The sequence below is a fragment of the Oryctolagus cuniculus genome, chromosome 8 (genome assembly GCF_964237555.1).
Source record: "Oryctolagus cuniculus chromosome 8, mOryCun1.1, whole genome shotgun sequence".
In the NCBI taxonomy this organism is placed as follows: domain Eukaryota; kingdom Metazoa; phylum Chordata; class Mammalia; order Lagomorpha; family Leporidae; genus Oryctolagus; species Oryctolagus cuniculus.
In genome coordinates, this window is record NC_091439.1 from 46,515,008 (window position 1) to 46,542,755 (window position 27,748).

A 27,748-nucleotide genomic window follows, 5' to 3' on the forward strand; every position below is an offset into this window, starting at 1 on the left:
ATGGGGGGCAATCTGTATTTTATACATGTGTACTCTAATCAGCAAACGTTAATTAACTCATACTCAAGACAAGCTTTGCTGAGAGGAACATAGGTTCAGTATCCTGGTGGAGACGTGAGTGACCAGGGCTAAAAGTACTTAACCTCTAAACCCTATTTCACTCTTGAAGAAATAAATAATAACATTCATTTCAAGGGGTCGCTGTGAATGATCAGAACATTGTGTATACATAAGATAAGATGCAGGCTCTAAAATTGATTGATCCCAAAGAAAGCACTGTTAACAACGAAGCCACATTTCAAGAATTGATGCTGACTACGAGAAATAACAAGACACAGAACACCATCTGAATACTGAAAGGAAATCTAGGGGACACGTCGCTTCTCCTTCCACGAACTGCAGTAATTTACTTATATACCAAAGCTTTGTATCCTCCTCGTGGAGGCCCTAGCCAGACACTTGGCATGCGTTCCTTAGAGGCTGCTGAAGAGTAATCACAGCATTCTTCTTTTTTTCTTTTTCTTGTCAGGCAGAGTGGACAGGGAGAGAGAGAGAGAGAGAAAGGTCTTCCTTTGCCGTTGGTTCACCCTCCAATGGCCGCCGCGACCGGCTCACCGCGCTGATCCAAAGCCAGGAGCCAGGTGCTTCCTCCTGGTCTCCCACGCGGGTGCAGGGCCCAAGCATTTGGGCCATCCTCGAGCCTTGCCCCGTCGGGGCGCGCTTGGACGAGGTGCGGTCACGACGTGAACGACCCGCTGGTGCCCGTCCCTTCCCCCGCTGGCTCGGGCTCGCCCTCGCGTGCCCGCCGTCGTTTGGGGTCCGCTCCGTCTGCTGGGGGTGTGTGTCTGTGGGGCGGGAGCCTCCGGGCCCCTCCTCCGCCGCCTCTGCCGCGCCCCGTCCCGTCCCTGGGGGTGTGTGCGGGTGAGCCGCCGGGGCTTGACCCACTCGCGTCCGAGGACGCCCCCGATTCCGCCGGCTCTGTTGTCCGGCTTGCTTCCCCGCGGAGGCTGTGGCAGAGAGCTGGCCTGGAAGAGGGGCGACCGGGACAGAATCCGGCGCCCCGACCGGGACTAGAACCCGGTGTGCCGGCGCCGCAGGCGGAGGATTAGCCTAGTGAGCCGCGTCGCCGGCCTACTCATAGCATTCAATGTGGCACCACAACGACCGCGGCAGGAACTGGAAGAAAGTTCAGGTCACGACGGGAAATGAGAACAAGACCAGAGGCCCAGGGCTCAGGGTCGCGGGATCAGGAAGGCGCTGACAGAATTAGGAAGCAAGGACAGAGAAAGGCAGGAGAACGACAGTGCGGTCGCGCAGGCGCATTTGAGATCCCTCCCCACCTGGGCCACCCCTGGCTGCTGACCTGTTGTGCAAGGAGCCGTCGCCGTAACTTCTGCCGCTCTCGGATCTCCTGCAAGCGGCTATCCATGTTCCGTCTTTCACCACCCGAATACTCGCCACTCTTGAATGAACCCCTGTCCAATCTCGCGAATCACTGGAGCAAACTTTACAAGGAAGTACCTCCTGCGACTGCACACCAGCAAGGCTTTCCTCTGCTTGGATTTCCGGCGCGACCGGAATTGGCGCGCCCAGATCCGGAAGTCCCGCCTCCTATCGGACGCCTGCAACTTGACGCCACCTGGAAAGGACCCAATGAGAGGCGTTGCTGCGCTAGAGGGGTCTCAAGCCTTTTGGCCTCTGAGCGCCGCCCAGAAATGCTCTTTGGTGGTCCGCCATGGGACCATCGACAATCGTTTTTCACTTCTCTCTCTTTGGTAGGTCATCAGTATGGTTTAAAATACTGTTCTGAAATATTGATTGGCTTTTCCATTAATTCCCTAGTTGACACCCGTGATGTTTTAAAGCTTGACAGATGTCCCCCCACCCTTTTTCTCCTTAAGATGTATTTAATCGTTTAAAAGGCAGAATTATAGAAACAAATATTTTCCACCCATCTGCTCACTCCCAAATGGCTGCAAAGCAGGAGCCCGGAACTCCATTAGGGTCTCTCACGTGGGTGACAGGGCGTCAAGCACTTCATCCATCTTCCACTGCTTTCCCAAGCCTGTTAGCAGGGAGCTGAATCAGAAGTGGAGTAGCTGGCATGCTAGTGCTCATTCGGGATGCTGGCTTCAGAAGCGATGCCTTAACTTGCTGGACCACAATGCCTGCCCCCCAGGACTCATTTTTAACTGCAAGCACAAACTCAGCTTGCCCAGAATTGAAGCCTGGCCTCTCACTACCTGAGTGACCTTGGCTAGTCAACTACCTCCTGAGCCATAGGGTTTTTTGTTTGTTGGTTGGTTGGTTTTTGGTAAAATAGGAGTAATAAGAGTACCTACTCACAGAGTTGTGAAAATTGAAAGAATAAATGGCATCTGGCATGATGTGTGTTATATATACCTCATGATCTCATTTTTTTTTAAGATTTTATTTGTTTATTTGAGAGATAGAGTTACAGTTTGAGGGAAAGAGAAAGAGAAAGGTCTTCCATCCACTGGTTCACTCCCCAAACGACTGCAATGGCTGGAGCAGGGTCGATCTGAAACCAGGAGCCAGGAGCTTCTTCCTGGTCTCCCACACGGGTGCAGGGGCCCAAACACTTAGGCCATCTTCTACTGCTTTCCCACGTCGTAACAGGGAGCTGGCTTGGAAGAGAAGTAGCCAGGACTAGAACCAGCACCCATATGGGATGCCAGTGCTGCAGGTGGAGGATTAGCCTACTGTGCTGTAGCACTGGCCCCCTGATCTGGTTTTGAAAGAAAATTTTAAAAGAGGTGTTCTAAAAAATTTCTTGAGTAATGGTAGCAATATTTTTAAAAAATTAATTTCCAGGGAGCATATGCCATAACACATTTTTGAAAATATGAGTTAATGTATGTTTCTTTACAGATTGGTGGCACTTTGGCCTCTGGCATAGCAGTTAAGACTCTACCTGGGACATCTGCATCATACATCAGTGTGCTTGATTTGGAATCCCAGCTTCCCTTCTGATTTCAGCTTTCTCCTAATGTGCACCCTGGCAGGCAGCTATGATGACTCAAGTAGTGGAGTCCCTGTCAGCCAGGTAGGGGATCTGGATGGAGTTCTGAGAAGCTGACTTCAGCCCGACCCAGCCCTGTCTGTTGTGGACATCTGGAAATTTGTGGGCATCTGTGTATCTGTGTTTCAAAGAAAAATAAATACCCAAAAATCAGTTGGACGTCTTACCTGCTAATTATTTGAGTAGTAAACTGGTTTAAACTATTCAGCAATGATGGTAATGGACATTTGTTTACACAAATCTTTACTGCTATTGAACATTTTATATGACAAGCACTATGTTAGAGCTTAGATCCTAGCAGAAATCAAAGATTAAATAATTCAGCTTTTCTTTATGGAGGTATATTGTGTAAGGAAATTTTTTTTTTCCTGGAAAGGTACTATTTCAGTTAATTGACTGTGGTCTTTCATTCCAGTACTTCACCTACAGCTGCTGCAAGATGATGGTTGGGCTGGGTGTCTGCAAGCTACATACATTTCACACCTTTCCCTGACAGATGACTTCCAGTAAGATTGTGCCTACAGGAGGAACAGGGAGGAAATCAGAAGGTGGAACAATGGAAAGTATTGTTTTTCTTTACTTTTACTTTGCTCTGGCATCCAAGGGAATGGCTATGTCCTGTACAAAGCCCACAGTCAGTTAAAGCTGTTGCTCCTTTCCTCAAACCCCCAATGTGGCATCGTAGTAGTGGCCTTGCTTTTGAGCTGACAATACAACCTTCTCTCTTATGTATACCAGCTTTAAGACTGGTAGCCACTTGCAGTTAGGAGTTTCTATTTTAATTTCACTTTCCCCTTTTGCTCTTCTACCCCCATTATCTGTGTAACCATTTCTCTGTAGTAACTGGTGTCTGGTTAAAATACTTTGAATGATTTCTGTTTTCCCACATGGGAATCTGACTGATTAAAGATGCAGATGTGTACTACCTTACAGTATTTACAAAGCCACTGGAATCCTTCAGAAAGTTTTTGCAGTTTTTACAAAAATGGGAATATAATTCTAAAACCTATCTCTCCACCAGTGAGATTTTAAAACACCAGAGCACAGTAGAGTAGTATATGTGCCTACCACTAATATATTTTCATCATGGCAACATCAGAGCCACCAGAGAGTCTGTGTCATAGTAGGAGGAAAGAGAATAAATTGAGGAAGTTCCCACATGATTCTTCTTTGAAGAAGCAGTTTAACTTACATGCACTTATATTAGAAAGGTAAAAAGAGATCCACATTACAATGGATACATTTCTCCCTAGCTCCTTGACAATGACTCCTCTGAACGTATATGTCCAACTGCATTTTATGAGAATGACCTCCACAATCTCTGCTATGGTTGGAATGTTTTTGTCCTCTACAAAAAGTAATGTTCAAAGTTTATCCTCAATCCTTCCTGAATGAGGTTAGGTGCCCTTGTTACAGGGCTTGGTGAGGGCAAGGATTGGGGCACAGCTGGCTAAGCAACTTGTTATGATGCTGGAATCCCCTAACAGAGTGCTGACTGGAGTCCTGCCTGCTATGCTTCAGATTCAGCTCTCTGAATATTTCCCAATAAGAGCCCTCACAGCAGCCCTATGAAGCTGCCTTCCAAGACCCCCACCAAGGTGGTGCCCCGGCCTGGGGCCTCCCTGGCCGCCAAGGAGCCCAAAGCCTGACAAGGGCAAGGGCCCGCCTTGGACAGACTGCAAGCGGTGGCAGCGGCGGTGGCACAGCCCCGGCATCAGACTCCGCTGACCCCGGCCAGGGCCCGAGGTGCCGGCCCCACACTCGGCCATTGAGGAGAAGGTGATGAAAGGTATCGAGGAGAACGTGTTACAGCTCCAGGGCCAAGACCGGGCCCCGGGCCCTGAGGTCAAGCATCACAACACCAGCAGCATCTCCAGCTGGTTCGGCCTGAAGAAGAGCAAACTGCCAGCCCTGAACCGCCGCACAGAGGCCCCCAAGGGCAAGGAGGGGGCCGGCGGGTCTCCCCGTTCCGCAAGGAGGTTAAGATGGAAGTGCGGGAGCTGGAAGCCGAGAGTCTCAACATCCCCACGCTGGTAGCCAAGGCCGAAGACCTGCGGCGGGCGCTGGAGGAGGAGAAAGTCTACCTGAGTAGCAGGGCCCACCCGCGGCCCTGGGGCCCAGCCTGGGGCCCCACGCCGGGCCGCCAAAGAGCTGGCAGGACCCCAGGCCTGAGTACGATTTCCAGCCCTGGTGACCTCCAACCCCAAGAACCCCTGGCCGGCCTGCAGGCCCCGCAATGGCCTTGTGGGCCCACTCCAGGGCTGCGGGAAACCTCCCGGGAAGCCAAGCAGCGAGCCAGGGCGGCCGGGAGACCCCCTAGCAGGACAGCCTGGCCGAGGCAGTGCCCGCCTCACACTTCACAGCCTGTGGTTCCTTGACCGGAACCTTGGCCAGTGGCATCGGCACCTTCCCACCCCCAGACCATGGCAGCTGCGGGACGCCCAGCAAGAATCTTCCCAAGACCAAGCCTCCATGGCTGGAGCTGGAGCTCCCTCCCGGGGTGCCCCCAGCCCGGCCCCCGCCCTCACCAGAGTCCCGCGCCCTGCCCACACCCTGGAGCGGGAGGTGCCGGCCTAGAGGAGCTCCTGGTGAGTGGGCGGCACCCCAGCTTGCCTGCCTTCCCGGCGCTGCTCCCGGCCGCCCCGAGCCACCGTGGCCATCTGAAGGGTCCCGAGGATCCCTGTGAAGACCCAGGCCCAACACCCCCCCCTCCCCCCCCCGTGCAGCTGGCCAAGAACTGGACTTTCCCCAACACCAAGGCAGCGGGCAGCTCTGCCGACCCTTTCCTGTGCTCGCCTCGACAGCTGGAGGGGCTGCCCAGGACCCCCCTGGCCCTGCCCGTGGAACCCCCTGGTCCTGCCCGTGGACTGGAAGCGGAGCCTGGAGCCCAGCCGCCGGTCCCCCAGCCTTCGGGGCAGCCGCACCCCTAGCACGTCTGCGTGGTCAAGGAAGGCAGGGCGGCCAGTGGGGGCCTTCCGGCTTGGAGGCCTCGGAGTGTCTCAGTGACTCACTGTATGATTCACTCTCCTCCCGCGGGAGTCAGGGCTGAGAGCCGGCCCCCTGCGCTCTCCGTGCTGCCCAGAGACGCCGCCGCCGCAAGGCGGCAGGTGCATCAGAAGAAGCTGGCGGGGTCCCCGGCACAGCCCACCGCCCAGGCTCAGCTCAGGGAGAGACCCCCCCCCCCACCAGCCGCGGCCCCTTCTCACCCAGAGTAAGGCTCTTTCTGCAGCGTCCAGGGGCTCCCACGGCCGCCATGGTCCAGTCCCCAGCCCCCAGCCCCCACATCGGGCTGAGCCATCTTGTGGTGCTGGGCTTCCGGCCCACCAGCTGTGCCATCTCTGCCCAACCTGGCTGCTCCCTGCCCTGAAGGCCCCGTGGGGTCGTCCCAGGACCCCGCACTGGTGGGGTGTGGGGTGCGGGGGACAAGTTGCCTTCTGCCTCGCCCTGGCCCTCCCTGCTGTCTGGATGGTGCTGCCCCCACCGCCACACACACACTGCCCCGTGTCCTTGGGGTTGATTTGTCTGTCTGGTGTGTGTATATATATATGCATCTGGCTCGGTCCCCCCCCTCCCCCAGCACCGCACTGCAGTTAATTTATCTGTCGTTACAAAACGTGGCTGCTCTGCTTCCAGCCTCATTGCATTTTGTAAGCAGAACTTTTCAGGAAGGCAGATACGATAATATTAGTGTCTGAATCTGCTGGTTGTTTCTGCTTTCTCCCTATACTTTGTAAAGAACTGACACTCAGTAGATCTGGAGGACGACCCTGTTGATTTGAGTACTACTCTCTACCGAGTTTTGTTGGAAAAAATGCTTCCTATTTTTTTTATATTCAGATTTACTTTTTTGAAAGGCAGAGTTACAGAGGGAGCTGGTCCAGGCCAAAGCCAAGAGCCCAGAATTCCATGTGAGAGGCATGGGCCGTTTTCTGCTGCCTTCCAGGGTACGTTAGCAGAGAGTTGGACTGGAAGTGGAGCCGCCAGGACTGGAATTTGCACTCTGATTATCAGATGCCTGTGTGGCAGGCAGCAGTTTCACCTGAAAGTCCTTAAAACACTAATCCTGCAACCATCTCAAAAATCTGTGGGATTTGGCCGGCGCCGCTGCTCACTAGGCTAATCCTCCGCCTAGCGGCGCCGGCACACCGGGTTCTAGTCCTGGTTGGGGCGCCGGATTCTGTCCCGGTTGCCCCTCTTCCAGGCCAGCTCTCTGCTGTGGCCAGGGAGTGCAGTGGAGGATGGCCCAGGTGCTTGGGCCCTGCACCCCATGGGAGACCAGGAAAAGCACCTGGCTCCTGGCTCCTGCCATCGGATCAGCGCGGTGCGCTGGCTGCAGCATGCTGGCCTCGGCGGCCATTGGAGGGTGAACCAATGGCAAAAGGAAGACCTTTCTCTCTGTCTCTCTCTCTCACTGTCCACTCTGTCTGTTAAAAAAAAAAATCTGTGGGATTCAAGAGTTAATGTGATGAAACATTCCTTTAGAATAAAAATAATTTAGGGGCCAGTGCCGTGGCTCATTTGGCTAATCCTCCGCCCGTGGCACCGGCATCCCATATGGGTGCTGGGTTTTAGTCCCGGTTGCTCCTCTTCCAGTCCAGCTCTCTGCTGTAGCCTGGGAGGGCAGTGGAAGATGGCGCAAGTGCTTGGGTCCCTGCACCTGCATGGGAGACCAGGAAGAAGCACCTGGCTCCTGGCTTCGGATTGGCGTAGCTCCGGCTGTAGCGGCCATTTGGGGGGTGAACCAACAGAAGCAAGACCTTTCTCTCTGTCTCTCCCTCTCACTGTCTGTAACTCTACCTGTCAAATAAATAAAATTTAAAGAAAAACCAATTTATTCCTAATTTATCTGCTTTGTAAGTTGTTTCCTCCCTGTATGCTGTAGTTGTATGTGTCCCACAAAAACCATGTGTTGGCAATTGCATCCATTAACACAACAGTGTTGGGATGAGGGACCTAATGCATGCTGATTAGGCCATGAATTCTAGAGTGGATTATCAAAGTAGTGGGGTTGTGACTGTGGAAACCTAAAGGATGTGGTGGTCTCTTTCTTTCTTGCTCTCATTCCCAATCTCTCACCTGCTCTTACCCCCCCCCCCCACTTTCTGGCATGGGAAGATGCAGAAAGAAGGCCATTTGCAAATGGCAGCCCCTTGTCTTGATCTTCTGCTGGCCAGCCTCCAGAACTTGTGCCAATAAATTATGTTCATGACAAATTACCCAGTCGCAGTAGTCTGTTAAAACAATAGGGAGTAAACATTCTGTACATATACCTCTGCATGACAGAAAAATATTGAGTTAAAAACGTGTCACAATAGTGGAGATATCGACTGGCGCCATGGCTCACTTGGCTAATCCTCCGCCTGCAGCGCTGGCACCCCAGGTTCTAGTCCCGGTTGGGGCACCAGATTCTGTCCCTGCTGCTCCTCTTCCAGTCCAGCTCTCTGCTGTGGCCTGGGAGTGCAGTGGAAGATGGCCCAAGTGCTTGGGCCCTGCACCCACATGGGAGACCAGGCAGAAGCACCTGGCTCCTGGCTTCGGATTTGTGGGGAGCAACTCGGACTAGACTAAGTTACTGGAATTAAGACTTATTCTATGCATCTGCTCTCCCACAATATGGCGCTGAGAGAAAGAGACCAAACAACTTCTACGCAGCTGCCTCTCGCCAACTTGACTGGTAAGCTGCAGGAGCTGATCCTGCTCCTGATTGGAGGAGAGCAGCGTGCTCGGCGTGTGGGTGGCAGAGTTGGGATCGGTGGAAGAGGACTATAAAGGAGGAGAGAGACAACATGCACCAGGGACATCCGGATAACATCTGAGCAGCCCCCGAGAGAGCTGGCCGGCGGTGTGCCACTCCTCCGCAGAAGTGGGGAAAGTGGCAGGGGGAGCCGCCCCTCCACGGAGGTGGAGGGGTCGGCAGCCAACCCGGGAAGGACTAGCAGCAAACCCAGGAAGGGACGAGCAGACGAAAGAACAGCGCAGGGTCCTGTGTCGTTCCTCCGCGAATGGGGGAGCGACAGGATTGGCGCAGCGCGCTGGCTGCAGCATGCAGGCCGTATTGGCCATTAGGGGGGTGAACCAACGGAAAGGAAGACCTTTCTCTCTGTCTCTCTCTCTCTCACTGTCTCTGCCTGTCAAAAAAAAAATAGTGGAGATATCTGTATGTATCTCTTGCATGTAGCAAGTCCTCTGAGAAATGAAATTGTTTATGAAACAAAAGCTTCTTGGGGTTTACTCTGTGGTGTTTCAAGAACAGGAAATTCTGTGCTGTAGTTATTCAAACTAATAAATTTTACACCTCAACATGGTTTTAAATTTTGTTTTTACACGTTAATTCTTTAAAGCTGAGTATCCAAGTTGGGCCCAAAGTGCCGACTGCGCTCCTGTAAAGTCAGGGTCTCTACCCAGTAACAGGATCAGAGACCTACCTCAAAAGCAAAGGAGCTGGGGGCAGGCATTGTTGAAAGGCTAAAGAAAGGGGAAATGCAGTAAGGAAGAGAGGTCAGCCCCAGGTCAAGCTTCGTGCCCAGGCCTGGGGTCCCGGGATCCTCCTCCTACCTGGTGGCTCTTGTGACAAAGTAGGAGGAGATCAAGTCCCAGTGATCCTCTGTCCAGACATGCGGTCGCCCGGAGCTGCCACAGGCCCATCCCAGGGTCCCCACCATGGCTCGCTGGCCAGGGTCTCCCAGGCCGGCTAGGGTCCCTCAGTCTGAGGTGCAGCTCCCTTCCGTGAGACCCTCCCTCTTCACCTTCAGCGAAGCTGCTTGGGCACTGGCTCCAAGGGCTGATGGGACAGGCGGGTGCTGCCGTCCATGCTCTCCCCGGGGGTCTTGCAGATTCCGGTGCTGTGGGTCCCAGGCGGCCACGAAGGTGACCCACAAGCTCTGCGGAAGCCAAGTGGCCACAACTAGAAGGAAGGCAGGTGGCTGCTGCGGTGCGCTGTGTGCCGGGCTGTGGGTGTGTTCGCGTATCCTCCTCCTGGGAGGGGAGAGATGACCCGGTCCCAAGCCCAGAAGGCAGCAGTTAGGGGTAGATTTCCCCAAAGGGGAGAGACCGTGCTACCCTGGGCACTTTCCCTGGGGCCTGGGAATACAAGCAGGGTCCCAATTTACTTTTCTCCAGCTTGGATTGGTTGTCAAAGTTGGTTGCAGGGCAAGGGGGCGTCCTGTCAACCTCCAGCCTGTCAGTGATTGCCCCGCCAACAGATCCTCCCTTTTCTGGGATGAACTAGACTCATTCTGTGCTTTGTGGCCCAGCCCTTGCCATGGCTGATTTGTCCTTGCTTGACATTGGACCCACACTCCACCCAATGGGATTAACTCCATCGATTCTGAATGGGGACGAGGAGACCTAGAGCAGAAGCCTGGAGGCTGGGTCTGATGACACGGCTGGGGTGCAGGTCTTTAGAGAAGCATGCGTCTTTCCCTTCCACGGGCTCCTGTTGTGTAATTTTTCATCACAACCCTCCCTTTTAGCAGTCTTTTCTTGTAAGGTCCTTAAATGTGGTTCCTGTGGCTACTGAAAGTGGTCTGTGGCCTGGCTGCGTGTCTCCATCCCCAAGCCAGCCCTAGATGGCCTCTCCAGCCAAGGACCTGGCTACTATGGTCCTGGCACTGCCTGCATTCCTCCATCGCCCTGAAGGGGCAGATGGTGAGAGGCCTGGCCAAGTGCTTGTGTGACCTCAGCCAGGGCAGTGGACTCCCTGCCTCCCTCCAAGGGCCCTTCTGCTAAGCTCAGCTTTCAGAAAGGGGCAGCAGGAATCAGAGAAGGGCAGGGGCTGGCATCCATCCTCTCTGCTTCACTGTCACCAGCCTGCTCAGGACACATGTGCATCCCTTTGTAGAGGACAAGGGAGGCTCAGCGTCAGGGAAGGACTCATTGGAGGCAATCCTGGAGCCAGGACTGGACTCTGTGCATCTTCATCTCACTGCCAAAGCCATGGGTCACATGCCTGAGTCTGCTGCCATCTCCATAGGTAGGGTCCAACGGCCCCTCCCTTCTCCAAATCTCAAGTGGAGTCTGGGGCTCATAGTCAGTGTGGGGACTCAGAGCTCCTGTCTCTAGGAGCCAAATACAACCATTATTCAGAAATGGCAGGGTAACCCATGCTCAAAGCAGCAGCAGCAGCCAATGGACAACAGTGCAGTCTGGAGAAGCCCCATGGCCTTCCCCTAAGCTCTAAGTGTCCTCCTGGGGTGACTATGGCTGGGCACTTGGGCTCAGGGAGCTTGGACCTGCGCGGAGTACTCCTGCCAAGGGAACAGCCCTGCAGTCTTCTGAAAATTGTCCGATTGGATTGATTTTGGTCAATGCATCGCTTTCAGCGGGGCCCTGGCTGAACCCTGGAGTTTCCTCCCCAGGCTCGGGTTCTGGTTGATAACGGTAAGGGCCGACTTTCCCAGTGCTGAGCCTTCCACACACACGTTTCACAGCCGTGGTCCTGGAGTAGATATCTGTTGCATGTAACCCAAGAATCCAAGTAGATGATTGAAATAAATATTTAAGATATTAAATTGTTGTCCGTGAGGATTTTGTATTTGTGTAAGCATACTTCATACAGACCTAGGGAGATCCTGCCATCTTTTTATTGTAAAATCCATGCTACTGGTTTGACAGCTGACTGGAAGGAGTCAGGAATTCTTTAAGATGAGCGCCGAGGGCGGGGCTAGCCGCAGCGGCGGGTAAGATGGCAGTTGGGCTGCCGGCCTCCCGCGTCTGCGCCCAGCCTCCCAGGGCCTCCCTCCAGCTGCGGGTCCCCTTCTGACTCCAGCGTCCTGCTCCTACTCACCCTGGGAAGCAGCAGGTGACAGCCAGCAGTGACGCGGATAAAAACCCGAGTAAGGAGACGCCCATAAAAACCCGAGTAAGGAGACACCCTTGCGCCCTGTGAAGGGCCGCACCCTCTGCTGTTCCATGGGGCCCCACAGGCACTGGCCTTTCACGTTTCTCCCTTCAGGCTCTGGTAGTCACCTTAGGCGGCCTGCAGCTTTGCGGTGGAAAGAGTAGGGGTTTCTTGTGATGTCTAAGCGGTGAGTCATTCAGGTTAACTCGGCCGCTTGAAGTAGGTCTGCAATGTCCTCGCGAATGTCCATCGTTTCTTTCAGCGAACTGAAAACAGTTTGAGGTGCTGGGAATTCCAAGCACCCCTTTGACTCCTGCTCGGACCACATAGGTTGTGGTATTTAGCCCCCGTTCGCTTTCCCCGCTGCTTCCTACGTCACCACAGGTGCCCTTCAAATATACCATGCACTTCCTTATCCCTGTGCCTTTCATGATGCTGTGCAAACTCAATCTGATCCACTTCCCCCGCTAAATCTCTTTGCAAAGAAATCTCATATTCACCCCTTCAAGGCCTTCCGTGAATATCCTCACCCATGGGAAATTATCTCCATGCATCTTGTGTTCATATCTCTGAGCAAACTCATCTTTATTTCCAATTTAGTTTTCATCATATGCCTTAGTAAATACTTCTGGTAGCTGACGTTATCCATGAGTCCCTCTAGGCAAAGACCCTTTCTTGTTCATAATTGTGTCTTCCTGGGGCCGGTGCGATGGTGCAGTAGGTTAATCCTCCACCTGCTGCACCAGCATCTGATATGGGCACCGGTTCTAGTCTCGGCTGCTCCCCTTCCCGTCCAGCTCTCTGCTGTGGCCTGGTATAGCAGTGGAGGATGGTCCAGGTCCCTGGGCCCCTGCACTTGCATGGGAGACCAGGAGGAAGCTCCTGGCTCCTGGCTTCAGAGCAACACAGCTCCATTGTGGCCATTTGGAGAGTGAACCAATGGAAGGAAGATCTTTCTCTCTGCTTCTCTCTCTCTCACTGCCTGTAATTCCACCTGTCAAATAAATAAATAAAATCTTAAAAAAGATTGCTTCTTCCTGGCACATTAGACAGTTCTTTATTGATCAGTGACATTCAGGAAACATTTGTGACTGTAAACAAGAAATTTTAGTGCAGAAAATGTGAGTTGCTCCTAGAGTAAGAATTTTTGAGAATTATCAAAACATTTGTTAGCTGCACAATTGGGATCTTCTTGGGTTAGAGATATGCATATTTTTCAAAGGGCAGATTTCCTGGAATTTGCTATGACATTTTCAAAGTGGTTGCATCAGTTTCTACTGCTAGTGGCGGTGTTATGAGACTTGCAGTTGCTCCATATTGCTGCTAACACTCAGTATATTCGCACTAACATGTCTAAATGCATATAGCTTGACTTGGTGTGTGGGTGATGTTTCTAAGTGTCAACTGATTTCTGTCCTTCATTGGAGCATTTCATCCATTTTAATTTCTTTGTGAGGAAAGAGATCTTTCACTCCCTAAATGACCTCAACAGCCAGGGCTGGGCCAGGCAGAAACCAGGATCCCAGAACTCCATCTGGGTCTCCCAAAAAGGTGGAAAGGGCCCAAGGACTTGAGCCATCATCCACTGCCCTTGCCCTGCCCCCAGGATGTATTAGCAGGAAGCTGGATCAGAGGCAGAGTAGCATGGATTTCAGTAGGCACTCAGACATGGGATGTGTCTGTCTCAAGTGGTTACTTAACCTGCTGTGGCACCACCCCACTGCTCTGCTCTACTAATACTCATATTTGCACAGTATATATAAAAATATTCCAAAGATTACTCTAGTACTACCTTAGCACCATGGCACAAGTGTTGAAATGTGGAATTTTCATCACTGTTCATTTGTATTCTGACTTGTATTAAGTGTTCCCATATAACTTGAGAACCATTTCAAAGTATGGTCTTTAAGTTCTAATATGTAGACTTTGGGAGATGATTTTATTGCCTCTGCTCAGAGAATGACCTTTGCATCATATTCATTACCTTTCCATTGTTGAGCACTGCTTTAAGGACAGATACAGGTACCTCTGAAGTGAATGTGCTCTCTCTTTGTTGGCTCCTGTATGTGCCCATGAGAGCAGGCTTACTAATTGATTAAATTCATTTATTTTTTTATTTGCTTAGTCTATAAATATCCAAGAAAGGCATATTAAAATCCCTCTGTATAATTGAGAATGGATCCATTTCCTGGTTTTCTACCATTTTTCTTTTTTTAACTTTTATTTAATTAATATAAATTTCCAAAGTACAGAATATGGATTACAATGGCTTCCCCCCCATAAAGTCCCTCCCACCCGCAACCCTCCCCTTTCCCACTCCCTCTCCCCTTCCATTCACATCAAGATTCATTTTCGTTTCTCTTTATATACAGAAGATCAGTTTAGCATACATTAAGTAAAGATTTCAACAGTTTGCTCCCACACAGAAACATAAAGTGAAAAATACTGTTTGAGTACTAGTTATAGCATTAAATCTCAATGTACAGCACACTAAGGACAAAGATCCTACATGAGGAGTAAGTGCACAGTGACTCCTGTTGTTGACTTAACAAATTGACACTCTTGTTTATGGCATCAGTAATCACCCTAGGCTCTTGTCATGAGCTGTCAAGGCTATGGAAGCCCCCTGAGTTCACTGACTCTGATAATTTTTAGACAAGGCCATGGTCAAAATGGAAGTTCTTTCCTCCCTTCAGAGAAAGGTACCTCCTTCTTTGATGACCCCTTCTACCATTTTTCTTTTAAGTGTCACAGCTATATTTCAAATTGATACAGGTTCAATACTGGATATATGTACATATATGTGTATATATATTATAATTAGAAATGGGCCCAGATTTATTATTAGTTGACAGACATTTTATGTTTATGGCATACAAGATAATATTTTGGTGTGTATTTTGTGACTGCACATATTTTTTTCTTTTTTTGTAGTAAAACACTGAAACTCTACTCTTGCAGTATCAAAGCATACAATATATTGTTATTCACTATCGTTACATGCATTCCATACAATGAATGTCTTGACTTTAGTCTTCTTGTCTCATTGAAATTTTGGACACTTTGAGTGACATTTCTCTAATTCCTCTACTCCACAGCCTCAGATAGCCTCCATTTTATTTTACTCTTTTTCTATGAGTTTAATTTTTAAGGTCCCACATCTAAGTGAGATCATGGAGTATTGCTTTTTCTGCACCTGTGTTATTTCACTTAACTTCTCCAGGTTTATCCATGTTGTTGCAGATTAGAGTATTTCCTTCTTTAATAATCCTGAACAGGATTCCAGCATGTACAGTATATACACTCTTTTTTCATCCACTAAGCAATTGATAGATACTCAATTTGACTCAATCTTGCATATTGTAAATCATGCTGCAATGAACATGGCAGTGCAGACATCTTTGATCCACAGATTTCATTTCCTTTAGATAGAGTTCTGGTAGTTGTATTGCTTGATCATATGGTATTTCTATTTTGAATATTTTGAGGGGCAGCCATCCTGTCTTGTATAATGGTGGCATTAATTTACATTCTAACCTACAATGTGTTAGTGTTTCAACTCAGGGGAAGCATTTAGTGCAGGAGGTAAGATGTCACTTGGCATGCACACATCTCAGGATTAGTTGGGTTGAAATCCCAGCTGTTTTCCAATTCAAGCTTCCTGCTCCTGTGTATTCTGGGAGGATGGCTCAAGTGTTTGGGTCCTGCCATCCCTGTGTGAGACTCAGATTGAGTTCTGGGCACCTAGCTTTTCCCAGAACTTCTTAAAGAGGGCATTTGCAGATTGAACCAGGCCATGAGAATCTCTTCTGTCTCTCTGTTTTTCAAATAACTAATAAATCAATGAATACAGAAGGGTCTCATTTCTCTACATCCTCACTAACACTTGATTATCTTTCTTCTATTTGAGAATAGCTATCCTGGGGTAGATGTTTGGCTCAGCCTTGAAGATGCGTCTTGGGATGCCCACATCCAATATTGCAGTCCTAGGGTTTGAGTCCCAAGTCTGCCTTGGATCCAGCCTCCTGCTGATGTGCATCCTGGGAGACAACAGGTAATGACAAGTAGTTGTGTGCTGCCACCTACATGGAAGACCCACATTGAGTTCCAGGTTCCTGGCCATAGCCCAGCCCTACTGGTCATCAGCATTTAGAGAGTGCAACAGCAGATGGAACACCTCTCTCTCTCTCCCTCTCTCCCCCTTCTCTCTCTCTCTCTCTCTCTCACACACACACACACACACACACACATTTGTCTCTGTTTTTCTGTCTTTCCAATACAGTAAAACCAAACAAAAATGTAAAGATAATAGCTATTTTAGCAGTTGTGAGGTGATTTTTTTTAAAAAAATATTTATTTATTTAAAAGGCAGAGTTGCAGAGAGACGGGGGGGGGGGAGAGTGAGAAGGAAGGAGGGAGGGAGGAAGGAGGGAGAAGGGAGAGGGAGGTCTTCCATCCGCTGTTTCACTCCCCAGATGGCTGCAACCGGCTGGAGTGGTGCTGATCTGAAGCCAGAACCCAGGGGCTTCCTCTGGGTCTCTCTTGCAGGTGCTTTTCCAAGCTATAGCAGAGAGCAGGATCAGAAGTGGAGCAGTAGGGACTCAAACTGCAGATGGCAGATTTACCTGCCATTCCACAGTTCCAGTCTTGAGAGGTGATTTTAATTGTAGTGTTAATGTGACTTTATCTCATGATTAGAGATGTTAAGCAACCTTTCATATATACCTGATTTCCATTTGTGTATCTTTTGAGAAATATTGGTTCAAGTTATTTACCTTTTTTATCTGATTGTTTTCTCACTATTGAGTTGTTTCAGTTTCTTATATATTTTATATATTTATTTCTTATCATTTATATGGTTTTAAAATATTTTCTCCATTCCATAGGTTGCCTCTTCTGTGAATTGTTTCCTTTCCTGTCCAGAAGCTTTTTAGTTTGACATAAACACAGTGTCTGTTTTTGCTTACCTTTGGGGTCATAGCCAAGAAATCATTGCCCAGACCAATGTGATGGAGCTTGGAGCTTTTTCTGCTTTCTTCTAGTACTTTGGCTGTTTCAGGTACTATGTTTTAGTCTTCAGGGTATTTTGAATTGATTTTTGCATGTGCTAGGAAATGCAAATCCAAATTTACTCTTCTGCATGTGGATATCCAGTTTTTCCAACATCACTTATAGAATAAACTTGCTATCCACATTGAATGGTCTTGGAACCTCTGTCAGCAATCAATTTATGATAAATACATGACACTGAACTTGCTTATTTACACAAATTCTGATACTAACACACCCACCTAAGTTCATGTGTCACTGGCAACAGCTTAACATCTAGTTTTTCACATTACTTGTACTTGTTGGTGCCCTCATGTGTTAGGCATCTCCTTTGTGAACAGAGCTATGGCTAGAGTCTTCACATTCATTTGGAAAGGCTTTGGTAGTCTCTTTTAACATGAGACATATTTTATTTATATTAATTAAAAATTGTCATAATTTGTTTCCACCTTTTGTTGGATAATTTATATGTATGATGGCTTTTGCTTCTTTTTTACTAGCCCACCATAACATTGTATTAGATTGGGCAAATTTTATTGATTTCCTTTTATCTCTTTCTTCTTTAAAATATATATTTCTTTTTTCTATGGTTGAGTTTTGTGGAGATTGGTTATTACTACAAACCACAATATCCAAACTATATATAAATTAATTCAGGCTGCATCCCAAGTGGCAGTCATTTCCATTGAACTCATTATAGGAGCCATGATAAACCAATAGAAATCTCTGGCAGAGGTGATTTAATGAGTAGAGCTGCAGGTATTATTGAGTTCAAGGTTCTACTTTTGTTCATGGCTTTGTTTTGTTTTGATTTTACTTGGTGCACAGCCAACACAGGTTCATCATGGATTTCAAAAAAGATTGAAAATTGTTGTAATGGCTGAACATTTGACAAGTAATGTCATTGATAGAGATCAGAGAATTTGTGTTTCTTTCTTTTTTTTTTTTTTTTTGATGTATCTAAATCTCATTGGAGGCCGGCACCGCAGCTCAATAGGCTAATCCTCTGCCTGCGGCGCCAGCACCATGAGTTCTAGTCCTGGTTGGGGCACTGGATTCTGTCCTGGTTGCTCCTCTTCCAGTCCAGCTCTCTGCTGTGGCCAGGGAGTGCAGTGGAGGATGGCCCAAGTGCTTGGGCCTTGCACCTGCATGGGAGACCAGGAGGAAGTACCTGGCTCCTGGCTTCAGATTGCCACAATGCACCGGCCATGGTGGCTACTTGGGGGGTGAACCAATGGAAAAAGGAAGACCTTTCTCTCTCTCTCTCTCACTAACTCTGTCTGTCAAAAATAAATAAATAAAAAAATAGATCTCATTGGAAAGAAGAGCTTTTTCAATTGTTAACTGCTATGAATCTGTATTTCTGTATATCCCTTTGACCTGCTACAAATTATATTTGACAGCATATGGAAGCTCTTGCATATTTGCAGTTGGAAAATGTCCTTATCTCTCATTGTGAATTTATAATATTTTCTTTATATTCTTGGGTATGTAATTAAGTTTTGTAGATTAATAATTATCAGGTATTTTAAAATTGAGGTCAATTATGTTTGGTTGACGGGAAACAAGAAGTGACCACAAAAACAAAAAACTCTGGGAATGGATTAACCAGTCTCCATCACTCCTTTAGAATTTTTTTTCTCATTCTATGCAGCCATTGGGACAAGTTGAAGTTCTACATAATGATAATGACATTTAAGAACATATGAATGATATATTCCTATGTATTGTGCTTATTTTCTGTGATTAAAACTGAAGTAATTAGATTCAGATCAGGAAAATAAAATTAGGTTTAACCAGGAAACTAAACTTCAAAGAAGGAAAACAAATCATCACTAAACAACAGAAAAGCCATTGTAGTTTTTTGTTTGTAAGCTGGGTCCCTTTTTGTTTTTGAAATCCTTCTTGTGATTCAGCTTGCCTTTTCTTTTTTTATTTTAAGTGTTTTATTTTATTTTTAGTTAGTCTTAACAGATTCAATATAAATACAATTCTTGGGAATAATAGAGGAAGGAGGAGAAAGGATGGGAGAGTGGATGGGAAGAAGGGTAGGGTGGGAAGTATCACTATGTTCCTAAATCTGTATAAGTGAAATACATGAATTCTATTTACCTTAAATAAAATCTAGTAAAAATGTTTAGTGAACATGTGTCATGTATTTAATATATATGCAGACTTAGGAGCATAGTAATATTTCTTCCTGGTCTCCCACATGGGCATAGGGGCCAAAAAACCTGGGCCATTCTCTTGCTTTCCAAAGCACATTAGGAAGGTGCTGGATCAGAAGTGGAACAACTGCTACTCGAACCAGTACTCATATGGGATGCCAGTGCTGCAAGTGGCAGCTTAACTCCATACACCACAAAGCCAGGCCCAGTTCCCCTTTCATAACAGCTGTCACAATTATAATTTTACATTTTTAGTAGGGTGATTGCATGAATGACCATCTCCTGTGCTCTTCTCTAGCATCAGGGTGTTCATAATGCACTCTATCCAGTATTTTGTATGGTATGAATACTCTGAATTTTTTAGAAAGATTGTATTTAATGAATACAAATTTCATAGGTACAGCTCCAGGAAAATAGCAGTTCTTCTCCCCATACCCACCCCCCAACCCCCAATCTCATCCCACCTCCTGCTCCCTCTCCCATGCCATTCTTCATTAATATCCATTTTTACTTATCTTTAAATACAGAAGACCAACTCTATATTAAGTAAAGATTTCAAGGGTTTATACCCACTCACACACACAAAGTAAAAAGTACTGTTTGAAGACAAGTTTTACAGTTAAAGATTTCAAGGGTTTATACCCACTCACACACACAAAGTAAAAAGTACTGTTTGAAGACAAGTTTTACAGTTAATTCTCATAGTACAACTCATTAAAAACAGAGGTCCTACATGAAGAGTAAGTGCACAGTGAATCCTCTAATGTTGATTTAACAATTGGCACTCTTATTTATGATGTCAGTGATCACCCAAGGCTCTTGACATGAGCCGCCAAGGCTATGGAAGCATTTTGAGTCCATGAACTCTGTCAGTATTTAGACAAGGTCATAATCAAGGCAGAAGTTCTCTCCTCCCTTCAAAGAAAAGCACATCCTTCTTTGATAGCCTCTTCTTTACCCTAGAATCTCATTCACAGACATCCTTCACATAGATCATTATTTTTGCCACAGTGTCTTGGCTTTCCATGCCTGAAATTCTCTCATGGGCCTTTCAGCCAGGTCCAGAAACCTTAAGGGCTGATTCTAGGGCAGAGCACTGTTTAGGGCATTTGTCATTATATGAGTCTGCTATGTGGACTGCTTCCCACATTGTATCTTTCTCTCCTTTTTAATTCTTTCTATTATTAGCAGACATTTGGTCTTATTTATGTGATTCCTTTGACAATCTTATCTATATGATCAGTTACACACTTAATATGATCACTTTGACTAGTAAGATGGCATTAGTGGCCGGCACCGTGGCTCAATAGGCTAATCCTCTGCCTGCAGCGCTGGCACACCGGGTTCTAGTCCTGGTCAGGGTGCCGGATTCTGTCCCAGTTGTCCCTCTTCCAGGCAGCTCTCTGCTGTGGCCCGGGAGTGCAGTGGAGGATGGCCCAAGTGCTTGGGCCCTGCATCCACATGGGAGACCAGGAGACCAGGAGAAGCACCTGGCTCCTGGCTTCGGATCAGTGCAGTGCGCTGGCTGCAGCGTGCTGGTCACAGCAGCCATTGGAGGGTGAACCAACAGTTAAAGAAAGACCTTTCTCTCTGTCTCTCTCACAGTCCACTCTGCCTGAAAAAAAAAAAAAGATGGCATTAGTACCACCCAGCTTAATGTGATTTGGAGTCCCATGGCAAGTTTTTAGTTTTATCCTTTGGGGGTAAATCCATGGGAACTTTTTGCTGAACTGTACATCTCTTCCCTTTCTTATTTTTTTTACTGGGATCTATATTCAAATGGATTTAAACATCTATGACTAATTCTATGTTAAGTAAAGAGCTCAACCAATGGTATTAAGTAGAAAAAGAAAATAGTAAAAACAATAAGATCATAAACTGTTTCTCGAAAGTCAAGACAAGGGCTATTCAAGTCATTGCTCCTCTTTGTGTCAATTTCACTTCCAGAGGTTTCCTTTTAGGTGTTCTTTTAGTTATGACAGATCAGGGAGAATGAGATATTTGTCCCTTTTGGACTGGCTTATTTCACTAAGTATGATGCTTTCTAGATTCATTCATTTGGTTGCAAATGATACTTTTTTTTTTTTACCACAATGTAGTATTCCATAGAGTACACATCCCATAATTTCTTTATACAGTCTTCCATTGATTGGCATTTAGATTGATTCCATGTCTTAGCTATTCTGAACTGAGCTGCAATAAACATGGAGATACAGGTAGCTCTTTTATTTGATGATTTCATTTCCCTTGGGTAACTTCCGAGGAGTGGGATGGCTGGGTCATATGGTAGGAATATATTCAGATTCCTGAGGTATCTCCAAATTGTCTTCCATAGTAGTTTTACCAGTTTGCATTGTCACCAACAGTGGATTAGGGTACCTTTCCCCCCACATCCTCACCAGCATTTGTTGTTTGCTGATTTCTGTATGAAAGCCATTCTAACTGGGGCGAGGTGAAACCTCATTGTGGTTTTGATTTGCAGTTCCCTGATGGCTAGTGATCCTGAAAATCTTTTCATGTGTCTGTTGGCCATTTGGATTGCTTCTTTTGAAAAATGTCTGTTTAAGTCCTTGGCCTGTTTCTTAACTGTTGTGTGTGTGTGTGTGTGTGTGTGTGTGTGCAGTTCCTTGATCTCTGTAGATTCTGGTTGTTAATCCTTTATTAGATGTATTGTTTGCAAATAATTTCTCGCATTCTTATGGTTGCCTCTACACTTTCCTGACTATTTCTTTTGCAGTGCAGAAACTTCTCAAATTGAAGTAATCTCATTTTTAATTTTGGCTTTGCCTTCCTGTGCATATGGGGTCTTTTCCAAGAACTCTTTGCCTGTGCTAATGTCTTGCAGGGTTTTTCAATGTTCTCTAATAATTTGATGGCATTGGGTCATAGATTTAGGTCTCTAATCCATGTTGAGTGGATTTTTGTGTAAGGGGGTAAGATGGGGTCTTGCTTCATACTTCTGCATGTGAAAATCCAGTTTTCCCAGCACCATTTCAGGAAGAAACTGTCCTTGCATCAGGGATTGGCTTTAGCTCCTTGATCAAATATAAGTTGGCCCTAGATATTTGGATTGATTACTGGTATTTCTAATCTGTTCCATTGTTCTATCCATCTGTTTTTGTACCAGTACCAGACTGTTTTGATTATAACTGCGTTGTAGTATGTCTCAAAAACTGGTATTGTGATGCCTCTGGCTTTATTTTTGTTGTATAAGATGACTTGAGCTATTTGAGGTCTCCTGTGCCTTCATACGAATTTCAGCATCATTTTTTCTAGATCTGAGAAGAATGTCTATGGTGTTTTGATCAGTATTGCATTGAATCTGTAAATTGATTTCAGTAGAATGGATATTTTGATGATTTTGACTCTTCCAATCCATGAGCATGGAAGGTTTTCCCATTTTTTGGTATCTTCTTCTATTTATTTCTGTAATGTTTTGTTATTATCATTGTAGAGATCTTTGATATCCTTGATTAAATTTGTTCCAAAGTATTTGACTTTTTGTAGCTATTGTGAATGGGTTCATTCTGAGATGTTCTTTCTCAGCTGGCATTGTCTGTGTATACAAAGGCTGTTGAATTTTGTGTGTTGAATTTATATCCTGCTACTTTACCAAATTCTCCTCTAAGTTCCAATAGAGTCTTAGTGGCATTTTTTGGATCCCCTATATATAGAATCATGTCATCTGTAGCTAGGGAATTTTGACTTCCTCTTTCCTAATTGGTATCCCTTTAATTTCTTTTTCTTGCCTAAAGCTCTGGCTGAAACTTCCAGGACTATATTGAGAAGCAGTGGTGAGAGTGGCCATCCCTGTCTGTTACTGGATCTCAGTGGGAATGCTTCCAAGTTTTCCCCAATTCACTTAGAGTTTTCATCATGAAAGGCTGCTGTATTTTATCAAATGCTTGCTCTGCATTTATCTATTGAGATAATCATATGGTTTTTGTCAGCATTTTACTAATGTGATGTATTGCATGGTTTGATTTGTGAATGTTGAGCCATCCCTGAATACCAGGGATAAATCCCAGTTGGCCTGGGTGAGTGATCTTTCTGATGTGCTGTTGGATTCAATTGGCTAGAATTTGTTGAGGATTTTTGCATGTTTGTTCTTCAGGGAAATTGGTCTGTAATTCTCTTCCTCTGTTGCATTTTTTCAGGTTTAAGTGTTAAGGTGGTAATGGCTTTGTAGAATGAATTTGACAGGATTCCCTCTCAATTGTTTTGAATAGCTTAAGAAGAATTGGAGTTAGTTCTTTAAATGTCTGGTAGAATTCAGCAGTAAAGCCATCCAGTCCTGGGCTTTTCTTTGTGGGGAGGGCCTTTATTAATGATTCAATTTCTGTCTTGGTTATGGGTCTGTTTAAGTTTTCTATGTCTTCATGCCTCAATTTAGGTAGCTTATATGTGTCTAGGAATTTCTTCTACATTTTCCAGTTTGTTGGTATAGAGCTCTTTATAGTCATTTCTGATGATTTTTTTTATTTTGTGGTATGTGTTGTATATTTCCTTTTTCATCTCTAATTTTATTGAATTGGGTCTTCTCTTTCCATTTTTTTGGGTTAGTTGGGCAATGGTGTATTAATTTTGTTTATTTTTTCAAAAAACTAGCTCTTCATTTTGCTAATCTTTTGTATTATTTTATTCAATTTTGTTTTGATTTCTCCTCTAATTTTTTCTTTTCTCCTACTAGTTTTGGGTTTGGTTTACTGTTGTTTTTTCCAGATCCTTGAGATACACATAGCTCATTTATTTGATGCTTTTCCAGTTTTGTGATGTAGGCAGCTATTGCTATATACTTTATTTTTAACACTGCTTTTGCTATATCCCATAAGTTTTGATATGTTATGTTGTTGTCTTCATTTGTTTCCAGAAATTTTTTGATTTCTTCTTTGACCCACTGTTCATTCAAGAAGATGTTGTTCAGTCTCCATGTTTGCATATGCTCTAGAGATTCTTGAGTTGCTGATTTCCAGCTTCATTCCATTGTGGTCTGAGAAGATGCATGGTATGATTTTGATTTTTTTGAATTTGCTAAAACTTCATTTATGGCCTCATATGTGGTCAATCCTAGAGAAAGTTCCATGCACCGCTGATAAATATGTATTCTGCGAATGTAGGGTGAAAAATTTTATAGATCTCTGTTAGGTCCATTTGGTCTATAGCGTCGATTAAATCTGCTGTTTCCTTGTTGATTTTCTTTCTGGTTGATCTGTCCATTGCTAAAAGTGGAGTACTTAAGCTTCCCATTACTATTGCATTGGAGTCTAAGTTTCCCTTTAAAGCCTTTAACATTTTTTTAAATAGCCTGTTGCCCTGTATTTAGGTGCATATATGTTTATAGTAGTTACATGATCCTGTTTAATTGATCCCTTAATCATTACATAGTGCCCTTCTTTGTCTCTCTCTCTTTTAAAGATTTATTTATTTAATAAAAGAGCGGTCTGTACTCAATGTTTATTTTTAAAAAAAGATAAAAAAAAAGATTGATTTGAAAGTCAGAGTTACACAGAGAGAGGAGAGGGGAAGAGAGGAGAGGAGAGGAGGGAAGAGGAGAGGAGAGAAAGGTCTTCCATCTGCTGGTTCACTCCCCAATTGGCTGCAATGGCTGGAGCTGCACTGATCTGAAGCTAGGAGCCAGGAGCTTCCTCCAGGTCTCCCACAAAGGTGCATGGGCCCAAGGACTTGGGCCATCTTTCTACTGCTTTCTCAGGCTATAGCAGAGAGCTGTATTGAAAGTGGAGCAGCAAGGTCTCAAACCGGTGCCTATATGGGATGCTGGCACTTCAGGCCAGGGTGTTAACCTGCTCTGCCACAGCACCAGCCCCCTTCTTTGTCTCTTTTAACAGTTTTTGTGTTAAAGTCTATTTTGTCTGATATTGGGATGGCTACAACAACTACTTTTGGTTTCTGTTGGCATGGCATATCTTTTTCTACCTTTATACTTTCAGTTTGCATGCATCTTTCTTGATGAGATGTGATTCTTGTAGACAGCAAATAGATTTTTTTAATCCATTCAGCCAGTCTGTGTCTTTTAATGGGAGAGTTGAGGCCATTTACATTCAAGGTGACTATTGATATGTAATGACTTTTTCCTGCCATTTTTCCAAAAATATTCCCATTTTTTACTTCGAATTTTCTTTGAACTTTTACTGATCCATTTTATTCCTTCACCTTCCATAGTGATGACAGTGTTTATGTGTTTCTATGTGCAACTCATCCTTAAGGATTTTTTGTAGGGGTGGACAGGTGGCAACAGATTGTTTTAATTTCTCTTTGTTATGGAAGGTCATTATTTCACCTTCATTCATAAATGAGAGCTTTGCAGGGTATAATATTCTGGGATGACAGTTTTTTTCTCTTAAGACTTGGACTATATCTCACCATTCTGTCCTAGCCTACAAGGTTCTGATGAGATATCTGCTGTGAGTCTAATTGGAGATTCTCTGAAAGAAATCTGGCATTTCTCTCAAGCACATTTTAGAATCTTTATGTTTTACTGTGGTGATTTTGATTACAATGTGTCATGGTGAGGATATTTTCTGGTGATGTCTATTAGGTTTTCTGTATGTTCCCTGTACTTGGATGTCTTTTTATTTCTCCAAACTAGGGAGGTTTTCTGTTGTTATTTCACTAAAAAGGCTTTCTAATCCTCTCTCTCTCCATGCCTTCAGGAACTCCTAGAACCCAAATGTTGAATTTTTTTTTTTAGTATCCTGTAGATTTCCAACAGTGTTTTTTAGGTTTGTAATTTCCTCTTGCCTTTGGTTTGACTTTATACTTTCCCGTGCTTTGTCTTCTAAGTCTTATATTCTTTCTTCTGCTTCACCGATTCTGTTGATAAGGCTCTCTGCTGCATTTTTGAATTTGTTCTATTGAATTCTTAATTTCATTTTGATTTCTTTTTAAGATCTCAATTTCATAGGAGAAATTTCCTTTCATATCCTGTACAGATTTCAGTAGTTTGTGCATTTGATTCTGATTATTTCTATATAATCTTTTTTTTTTTGACAGACAGAGTGGACCATGAGAGAGAGAGAGAGAGAGACAGAGAGAAAGGTCTTCCTTTGCCATTGGTTCACCCCCCAATGGCTGCTGCAGCTGGCACGCTGCAGCCAGCGCACAAAAGCAGGAGCTGATCCAAAAGCAGGAGCCATGTGCTTCTCCTGGTCTTCCATGGGGTGCAGGGCCTAAGGACTTGGGCCATCCTCCACTGCATTCTTGGACCATAGCAGAGAGCTGGCCTGGAAGAGGGGCAACCGAGTCAGAATCCGGCGCCCCGACCGGAACTAGAACCTGGGGTGCCGGCGCTGCTAGGTGGAGGATTACCTGTTGAGCCACGGTGCCGGCCCCTATGTAATCTTATGATCAATTTTTTGAGCTTGATTTCTCACATTTCTTCCATCTCATCATCTTCACAATCTAGTATGGAAGTGTTGTGTTCTTTTAGGGACTTCATGTTGTGTTCCTCATTCTTGTTTCTTGAATTGCTGCATTTGTTGTTTGGCATTTGTGGAGCTACTCATTTCTTTTTCTTTTTTTTTTCTTTTCTTTTTTTTTTGCTCTGGTGGCTTTTATATTTGTACTACGACTCTGTAGATAAGTGCAATGTTGCTTTTGAATCTCTAGAGGCTTGTAGTGGGTGTGGTCAGAGAACTCTGTTCAGCTCTCCAGGGTTAAGGGCTTGCCTATGTTGACACACCCAGGTTTGGCATGATAAATCTCTCTCTTTTTATCATAAGGAAAATTTATTCTGCTCAGCAGAACTCCTCTCCTCAATGGAGACCAGTGCCTGAGAGCTAGCCCCAGTGGCTATAATATCCATCCACTCTGTCCCAAGGAGCACACAAAGGATCTATGCAGTCCTCAGTGTAAGTTCAGATTCCCCAGCAATGACTCTCACCAGGTAACCAGGCAGCCCTGAGCATGTAGTCTCCCACTGTGAGTGCCCAAAGTCCCAGCCACACTCCCTTCCACACAGTTTTTTTCACAGTCCCAGTACAGAAGCCTCACATAGTCACAAGCTCCTATCCCCCTGTTAGTTCTCCCCACCAGTCAGGGTCTCCATTTGGCTGGTTGCTGGCCACAGACATGAGCTGGCACAGCTGTTACATATGTTTAAAATGGTCTCTGCTCTATCAGCTTGTTACAGGATGCCATTGTAAAGTGATTGTCCTTTTTTTATTTCCCTCCTCTAGTTTGGCTGGTACACTATCCCCCATGGGGTTCCAAGCTGGGTTCCCTCTAGGCTCTTCTTGCAACTGTTTTTGCTAGTGGCTTGGGCTTCTGCAGTCTGGTTTCACTCCCCTTTCCAATGTTGGTGTGTAGGTTCTTCTGCTGGAGTCCTGAGCCCTGGGCACCCACACCCTCTATGTAGGTCCACCATGTCCCTTTAATTTTGATAGAGTTTGCTGCTTTCTCTCTAACTCTTCTCTGAGACTACACTCTCTCCACTTTTTTAAAACTATCTTCTTCTGGGCAAGAGCAATAGGCTCCCTCCCTACTCCACCATCTTGGAACCCAAGACCAAATACTGTGAATTTAAAAACCAGAGTTTGACCATGTATGGGGCAAGTTTTCTTGCCTTTGAAAGGAGATGCAATATAACAGTGGTGGAAATGTGTTAATGGTAGAATGTGGGACATGAGAAGA

At 45.8% G+C, this 27,748-nt stretch overlaps 1 protein-coding gene and 1 long non-coding RNA gene across 4 annotated transcripts in view; one reads left to right on the top strand and one right to left on the bottom strand.

The window, feature by feature from the left end:
* The window catches only part of METTL14 (methyltransferase 14, N6-adenosine-methyltransferase non-catalytic subunit), a 30,622-nt gene extending 29,034 nt beyond the window's left edge, over window positions 1-1,588 (bottom strand). The window contains exon 1 of the mRNA XM_070047676.1: window positions 1,364-1,588. Coding sequence (XP_069903777.1) covers window positions 1,364-1,429 — 66 coding nt within the window. The 5' untranslated portion in view covers window positions 1,430-1,588. The remainder of the gene's footprint in view (window positions 1-1,363) is intronic.
* A 50-nt stretch (window positions 1,589-1,638) lies between these two features.
* Window positions 1,639-23,963, top strand: LOC138843504 (uncharacterized). Of its 3 annotated transcripts, XR_011378269.1 has the most exons (7): window positions 1,639-1,775; window positions 2,893-3,067; window positions 3,459-11,903; window positions 15,798-15,936; window positions 16,358-16,536; window positions 16,769-19,645; window positions 19,719-23,963. It is a non-coding gene; the product is annotated as an uncharacterized lncRNA (long non-coding RNA). The 3 variants fall into 3 exon arrangements; XR_011378268.1 differs by having other exon boundaries at window positions 16,358-19,645; XR_011378270.1 differs by lacking the exon at window positions 16,358-16,536.
* Window positions 23,964-27,748: the final 3,785 nt, after the last annotated feature.